Source organism: Phalaenopsis equestris, unplaced genomic scaffold (genome assembly GCF_001263595.1).
Source record: "Phalaenopsis equestris unplaced genomic scaffold, ASM126359v1 Scaffold000488, whole genome shotgun sequence".
Classification (NCBI taxonomy): domain Eukaryota; kingdom Viridiplantae; phylum Streptophyta; class Magnoliopsida; order Asparagales; family Orchidaceae; genus Phalaenopsis; species Phalaenopsis equestris.
Genome location: NW_018164928.1, coordinates 358,114 through 366,761, shown reverse-complemented (window position 1 = coordinate 366,761; position 8,648 = coordinate 358,114). Strand labels below are relative to the sequence as shown.

At 29.0% G+C, this 8,648-nt stretch overlaps 1 protein-coding gene across 1 annotated transcript; it reads right to left on the bottom strand.

The window, feature by feature from the left end:
- Positions 1 to 2,288: 2,288 nt before the first annotated feature.
- On the bottom strand, positions 2,289 to 8,443 carry LOC110028092 (60S ribosomal protein L36-3). Its single transcript, XM_020729812.1, has 4 exons — positions 8,344 to 8,443; positions 8,122 to 8,232; positions 7,557 to 7,756; positions 2,289 to 2,521 (listed from the first exon to the last, which is right to left on the bottom strand). The coding sequence occupies exons 2-4, from the start codon at positions 8,221 to 8,223 to the stop codon at positions 2,491 to 2,493; spliced, it is 333 nt and encodes a 110-aa protein (XP_020585471.1). The 5' UTR covers positions 8,224 to 8,232; positions 8,344 to 8,443; the 3' UTR covers positions 2,289 to 2,490.
- Positions 8,444 to 8,648: the final 205 nt, after the last annotated feature.

Genomic DNA, 8,648 nt, shown 5'->3' with positions numbered 1-8,648 from the left:
ATTAGGAGAATTTACAGCCGTATCAACCGATTCTTACGTATTTACATATATACAATTTCTAAATTTTGAAATTTATTATGTTTTGGGAAAAGTATTACATCAAGACTCTTAATATAGAGTTACGTTCGGACTTCAATGAAATAACGTCACTTTGAGTAATAAAAAAATAAAAAAATTCATTTTAGCGCAGCGAATATCGCGAAATAACACAGGACGAATATTTTCTTGTGTTGCCGGGTCGGTTCACAGGAAAGCGCGCGCGTTTTCTTGAAGTCATGTGTTCGTATATCAGTGGACTTCGAACGTATCTATATATTAGGAGTCCTGATGTAATATTTTTCCCATAAGTATACGCATCAAAATGAGCGTTTTATTTTAAAAATAATTATTATTATAATATTTTTGATATGATATTTAAAAATTGACTGATGTATAGATAAATATGAAAATATAGATGTTAGATATGTGAAGACATAAAAATTATGTGATATGCATTTAAATGCCTCAAAATAATAATAATTGGAACAGTAATTGTTGGAGTACTTCAAATTCATTAAAATTTTATTTCTTAAACAGCATGACAATAAACATTTACATATGTACCACACAATTCTACTGTATTTACATATTTAACACTTTAATTTTAATGTCAAAATAATTAGAAAGTTTTATATGCATACCATACAATATATTTTATATATATATATCAAACTAGCAATTAAAAATTTTATATTTAATATAAAAAAAATTATATTCATGAAATAATACAAGAATATAGGCATGCCCAACATAAATAGATTGAATTATAGTTTCATTAATATTCTTGATGTCACATTAAAGAAAAGCCATTTTGAATTACAAATCTAGACTAAGGTTGTGGTTGGGGCATTTGTGTGATGGCGGTCTGGTGTCGCACCTCACTTTCAGGCACTTGTCAAAACTGTATTTTACTTATTTTTTCATAAAATCATGATAGAAAGCTACATTTTGCAACTTGACATGACTAAATGCGGTGATTATTACAAAGATACATACCATTTTGAAATAAAATTATATTTGTGATTACACTTTTTGAACAAGAGTTTATTTTGCATCAACTTCACGACAATTTCTTCGAAATGTTAGAGCTGCCCCAAACAGACTCTAACCCTTCTAATTGACTCTTCGAAAAATATAGCTCGAATATCTATATTCTCATGTGCACATAATCTTTCTTAATACTGGTGAAGGACATGGGCATTTTATATAAATCTAAACTATTATTAAATTTATAAATAATAAACAAAAGAATAATTGCACTTATACAAACATTATCTTTGTTTTAAAAAAAAATACACTTACCTCTTTCATTGTTAGATATTAAGCTCTTCATACTTTAAATTATATTCATCACCTGTTATTACATACTATTTTAGATAATAGTTGTAATTCTTCAACTTAGAAATTTAGAAACAAAAGAAAAATATAATTTCAAGAAATATATGGGAGGTTAATATAACAAATCTTAATTTAAGCGATTTTTTAAAACAATAATTTAGCTTCACAATTCTATTGTTTTTATTGTTTTTTATTTTTGTAAAATAAAGGGTAATAAGTTTTAAAAAACAGCTAAATAGAGCGATATTTAAACGAGAAATTATTTCGCACGGACACCGCATGCATCTCTGCATGTTAAGCTTAAAAAAAGCAACTAAATAGAATAATATTTAAACGAGAAATTATTCCGAACGAACACCGCAATGAATCTCTACAAGTTTAAAAAATACAGCTAAATAGAGTGATATTTAAATGAGAAATTATTTCGAATGGACACCGCATGCATCTCTGTATGTGATGCCCGATCTCCATCATCGCAATCAATTTTTAAAAAAAAATTGAAAGTGGAGCCCATAGAAATACATCTTTACGGTGATCGACGGTAGAGATCGGATATTCAATATAAAATAATTTTTCTATTTAAACAAAGATAATAAACTGACGAATGCAAACGCTGCCAACCAAATAGCTCATAAATCATCTCGATTATAAACCTCAAAAAATAAAATGCATCAATTAATCCATTGCAGAGCTTCGGAAAAATATTCCGTCCAGACATCCGCACGTCCGATGCCACCTTGCCCGTCGATAACGTGCATATCGAAGTGGCAGCTGGTGGTTGACCGTCGAGACGAAATATTTTCTCCAGAGCTTCACACATGCATGTAAAAGTAAACAATTAAACATTTACACATTTAAAACACAAAAATATGCCATTTAAACAAAAGAATAACAACAATTCAATATAAGACTATCTTCAAGCAGGAAATTCATTAGTTCCATTTGATTTTAAACAAGCTAACAGACCACAATAGAGATGATTGAAAATAGAGAAATAGTTCAAAACTGAGCCTAAAAACAGAATGGAACAATAGAGGTTGATAAATAGTTTATCTAAGACAAATACATAGGCTCCAACCATGAGTTTTTGCAGTAGAATGCTGAAGGAGTTCCTCACTTTTTCTTCTCAGAAACACCAGCAGATCTGTAGGACATTAAAAGAAATCAAGTTAATATTATCAGCATGACGTTTTTAACAGATGATGCAGGAATTGAAGTTCGGCGAATGCTATTATAGGCTGAGGAAGGGATTTGCATGCATAACACACAAATTTTTTTATGTATTTACATATCTAAATTTTAATATTTACTAATAAAACATTTAAATCTTTAACATCATATCAGAGAGAGCATTAATATGAAGTTTTTCTAAGCTTAAGGACAAACATACGTTTTGATGTGATTATGACATTAAAGAATTATACAACTAAATATTGAAGTTGGGGAAGTTGCATGTGCAAAATAGATAAAAATTGTGTTGTGTATATCTAAATTTTAATATTAGTAATAAACATTTCAAATTTTAGCATAATATAAAAAACATCACTAAATTAAGGCTTTTAGGCGTAAACACACCTTCTCAAACATATATTTTAATGTGATTATGACATTAAATAAGTATATAACTAAATATTAAAGTTGATGAGATACATGTGCAAATAGATAAAAATTGTGTGGTGTAAATGAAAACTGTAACCACAGCAAGGGATTTGCATGCATACCACACAAATTTCTTATGTATTTAACATATCTAACATCTAAATTTTAATATTTACTAATAAAACATGTAAATCATTAGCATCATATCAAAGAGAGCATTAATATGAAATCTTTCAAAGCTTAAAACAAACATTTTCAAGCATACGCTTTAGTGTGATTATGACATTAAAGAATTATACAACTAAACATTGAAGTTGGGAGTTGCATGTCAAAATAGATAAAAATTGTGTTGAGTATATCTAAATTTTAATATTACTAATAAATATTCAAATTTTAGCATAATATAAAAAACATCATTAAATTAAGGGCTTTTAGGCATAAACACAACTTTTCACACATATATTTTAATGTAATTATGACAATAAATAAGTATACAACTAAATATTAAAGTTGACGAGATACATGTGCAAATAGATAAAAATTGCGTGGTGCCCCCCAAAAAAATTAAGTGTTCCCCATTCAATTAGTACATCTTATCAAAATTAATTAATTTCTTCCCAGCCTTTAAAATTGACTTCTAATAAAACTTGCAAGAAATAATCACATACAAAATGTTCTCGTTGACAATTAAATCCATTAAAATCAACTTATCACATATAAAATTGCCCTAAAAAATTTATCTTCATATTGTCCATCTACTGCAAACATAGGCCCATTTCTATTGTGATTTTTTTCCAATATGCAAAAGCTTATCTCCTAATGTTTCAAGATTTTCCTATTCTCAATAAGTTACTTGCAAATAAACGATATTCAATCAACTTCTAATTACTGCATCAACCAATCCGCTGGTCTTTTCATTTAAAGTGCTCAAATTTCATAAAAAAAAATTTTAATTTTAGTTTTAGAACTTGCAACCAAATATAGCATTTCAAACACTAAACTAACAGATATATAGATTTTATCAGATTTCAAATTCAATCCTAATTTGGAGGCCGAGAACATATAAGAAAATATAATAACTCTTTTCCACTCCATCATCAACTGGAAAGTATGCGAGGTCCTCACACTTCAAAGCACATGGGCAGACATGAATCAGAAACCACACAAGTTTTAGTAAATTTCAAGTTCAGGTTTTAAGAACAATTGGTGTCAACAAGCAAAGTGTGAAGCCAATTACTGAAACATCAATAGTCATTTTTATATAGTAATTTTAAAGATAGTGTAATCTTTTTAAGTACTTGAAACTTTGTGTAGATGGCATGATATTGAGATTCTAAAAAGACCGCTGACTAATGATTAATGCAAAAAAAGAAATATAATTGAAAAGCATGTAAAAATTGATAAAATATTATAATGTAATTTTAGTCAAATACATGCAAGCCTTTTATTTAATTATTCCTTAAATTTTTTATGTGAAAACATACATGATACGATACTTCATTGTATAATGATTTTTTAATAAAAACAAAAACACTATTTGTTTTCATTAAACATTTTATATTAATGATTATCAAAGAAAAAACTCTTTTACAGTTGTCATTTCCTAATTTAGTTGTGTACATGTATTGTGTCATGCAAAAATACACGTGCATAAAATGAACAGTGATTAAAGTATGATAAGCTTTTTAAAACATGTATGACGCATTTTTAAGTCATATAATAGCTCTACTTTAAATTTATTTAAGCTCTTTTCTAATAATAACTTTACTTCAAATTTATGTAAGCACTTTTCTAACATTATATCTTGAGGTTTATAAACATCTAAGTAGATATAAAATAATTATCAACAACAACAACAAGTCTTTATCACACTAAGTAGGGTCGGCTAAATGAATCATTTTTCACCATTGTGTCCTATTGAGTGTCATATTTTTATTTAATTCTAATAAATTAAGATTATTGTTCATACAACATGTCCCAGGTCTATTAGGCCTACCTTTATCTTTCTTAATATAAATTGAATCTAACATCTACTCTCCTGGTCGGATCATCTAGATAATCGACATTTAATATGACCAACCCGTCTAAAACGACTCTCTCTAATATTGTCTTTCTTTGGAGCTAGACCAACCCTTTCACGGATATATTCATTTCGCATTTTGTCTCAAGTGTAAAGCCACTCATCCACCATCCACCACTCATCCACCTAAGTATTCTATCTCAGCAACACTTAACTTAATTTTATGCTTCTCTTTTATAGGCCAATATTCAACACCATAAAACACTACAAGCCTCACCAACATCTTAAAAACTTTTCCTTCAAGTCCAAGTAGTACTTTCCTATCACACAATAAAGTCCAATGCATTCCTCCATTTCAACCATCCAACTCAAATTCTACTATTAACAACCCCATCTATATCCCCATCACTTTAAACAATAGAACCAAGATATCTAAAACGTTCAATCCTTTTAATGATTTGATCACCCATCGTTACAACTCTACAACTAGATCTATTACAACTAAAATTACATTCCACAAAATTATCAAATGAAATAAAATGATATTTACGACATTTTACAATTAGATGCATTTTACTATACATTTGTATATATATGTGTGTTCATCTGTACGTGTGTTGAAAACATGTCAGACAGATAATACACAAGATCATGTATGATGCATTTTTCCCCCTAAAATTAGACTCATATGTTGACACAACTATGGCATCTATTGACATGAATTAGAAACCACACGAGTTTCAGTAAATTTCAAGTTCATGCTAGAACAATTGGTGTCAACATACAAAGTGGGAGGCATCAATAGACATTTCTTATATAGTTATTTTAAAGATTATGTAATCTTTTGAAGTACTTGAAATCTTGTGTAGATGGCATGATATTGATATTGGAAAAAAATCATTGACTATTGATTAATGAAAGTGGTGAAATATTTTTGAAAAGCATGTAAATTGATAAAATATTATAATAGAAGTTTAGTAAAATCCATGCAAGCCTTTATTTAACTATTCCTTAAATTTTTTAGTGAAAAAAAGTGATGCAATACTTCATTGTGTAAAGATTTTCAATAAAAACAACACACATTATGTGTTTTGATTACACATTTTATGGTAATGATTATGAGTAAAACCCAAATTAGTCCCCCGACTATTAAGAAATGTCCAATTTAGTACAGGAGTTTTAAAATGCTCCACTTTAGTCCTACACTATTAAAAAGTGCTCCAAATTGATAAAAAATCATAGTTTCTATTAAATTTAATAGTTCCTTTCACATTTTAAAGGGTAATTCTGTTTATTTTTAAAATTTACAAACTAAACTCACCAAGGGCAATTCAATGAATCACATAATTTTTTCATTCACTTACGTAATATTTTAAACGTAAAATAAATCCATTAATTAGTTATTCAAGTTAATTTTAATTAATTTAAAAGATATTCTCTAATAAATAATATTAAAAAAAATTCAATGAAAATCAAGTAATTCATATAATTTTAAATTGAGTGAACTCTTATTGTATAATTCTTGATTATTTTATTTTTTTTAATTTGAAACAAAGAGATGACTTATGAATAGATCTATTAATGTAAATTAAAAATTATAACTTTCAACAATAAATAATAAAAGGGATGTATATACAAACCACATATTTTTTTAAAAATTAAATACAAGATGAAAATTCCTTCAATTCATGTAGACCGCCGTCAAATTTAATGGAAAATTAGGAGCACATTTTAATAGTTTGGGGCTAAATCGGAACGTTCTAAGACTCTGGGACTGAATTGGACACTTTTTAAAAGTTGGGGAACTATTTTGGAGTTCTACTCTAATGATTATCAAAGAAAAAACTCTTTCACAGTTGTCATTTCCTGATTTTTAGAGTTATTTTGTCTCCATGTGTTGTGCCATGCATGTATCTCATGTTGGAGTTTGTACTTCATAGGTATAAGTGCACGCATTGTTGATATCATTTCAAATTTATAAAAGTTTTTTTTTAGTTAACAAACTGATGTGAAGGTCTACTTCAAATAAAATTTAGCGAATGCAATTAAGCTAAATGAAATAGATTGTAATTTAAGAGTTAAAATATGAAAATAGCTGAAAAATTGAAATTTTGATTTGTTTGTTTAATGAAATTAAAATATAGACATAAATAAAAGGAAGATTTACATACATACAGCTCAATTCTTATGTACTCACATATATAACACCTAAACTTCAATTTTTACATACATGGAACCATATTTCTACATGAAAAGATGTATTTCAATTTTTAAAAGCTATAATTGTGGTATTTCTTTATGTGGTATGAAACATTTGGATAGTTTAAATGTCCAAAAGCAAACTTTAGATGTTAGATATGTGAATTCATAGGAATTGGGTGATATGTATGCAAATGCTCCTAAATAAAAATTATAGTTTAGGTTTAAAGAATGTGATTCTCATTTTCAAACGAATGCAAGCCCCGTTTTCTTAATGTTATGAATGAGAAAAATTCAATTTGTCTGACAATATGGACAGAGAGCGCACAACAAAATTAAAATTGCAAAACAAGAAACTCACCTCATCTTTCTCAAAACATTGGCCATCTCCTCTCTCTTCTTCTTAGCTCTTTTGTGCGTCCCTAACTTCCTTTTAGCAACTTTCAACGCACGCTTATCCTTCCCAACTTTCAGAAGCTCGGTGATCCTTTTCTCATAAGGAGCAAACCCAGCAACTTCCCTTATCAAATTCCTCACAAAATGCACCCTCTTACTGGTTTTCTAAAAAACCAAACATATAAATAACAATTAAGATGAGACTCAAACATCAACTATTAACATTGAAAATCATCTAAGAAAACAAACTTGCATATATATATCTATCAAACACCAAGATTTTTCCATATTAAACAACTGATTGAATAAGAAAAAAAATCTGCTAAGAGGGCCAATGCTTAAGAAGAGATATCAAAAGATAAAAGCTTCCGCGAGTAAATTATTCTAACGTAGTGCACAGCCATCATCATAGCAAAAAACTTCAAGTAAATAGAAATCATCAAAACTACAACACAACTACGCATCAAATGAAAAGCTCATCAAGAAAAGATTAATGGTTTTGAACTGAGGTAAGATGCTCAAGTGTTTACCCCTTTCCTGCTTGAAGGGCGAGGCGGCAACTCCCTTTTGGTGACGATGTGGCCTTTGTTAAGCCCAACAAAAAGACCCGTCTTCGGCTGTGCAGGAGCCATCTATCCCCTCTGATTCATAAATCAAAGCATTGCATTACAGATTGATCGAAGGAAACAAAAAACTATAGCCCTTAGATTGGAAGAAAGAACTAAGACTTAAGATCGACGGGGTAATACAACCTTAGCTCAGAGGTCTCGGAACCCCTAATGGCAGCCGCCGGAGAAAACAAAATGTGGTAGTGAGCCGAGAAGAACCCTAATATGGGGTTCGCGTGAAGGGCTTCGGTCAATGACGAAAATAGAGTTTATATGTAGTGCTATTTACATGAATGCCACCAAATTGCCATTGGGTTCTTGTGAATATATTAGATGATCTATAGATAAAAATTAAAATTTTAAGTGATTGGTATGTTAATACATAGTAATTGGGTGGTAATTATGTAAATCTCTCTATTTATTCTAGGTCGACAATAAATAATTTGAGA

Bases quoted from the DNA above. Each gene is read 5' to 3' on its own strand.
- LOC110028092 (XM_020729812.1), bottom strand. From the start codon at position 8,223: ATGGCTCCTGCACAGCCGAAGACGGGTCTTTTTGTTGGGCTTAACAAA. The intron at 7,757-8,121 runs GTAAACACTTGA...TTGGTTTTTTAG, and splicing joins GCCCTTCAAGCAGGAAAGGG to AAAACCAGTAAGAGGGTGCA. The intron at 2,522-7,556 runs GTGAGTTTCTTG...AATGTCCTACAG, and splicing joins AATGTTTTGAGAAAGATGAG to ATCTGCTGGTGTTTCTGAGA.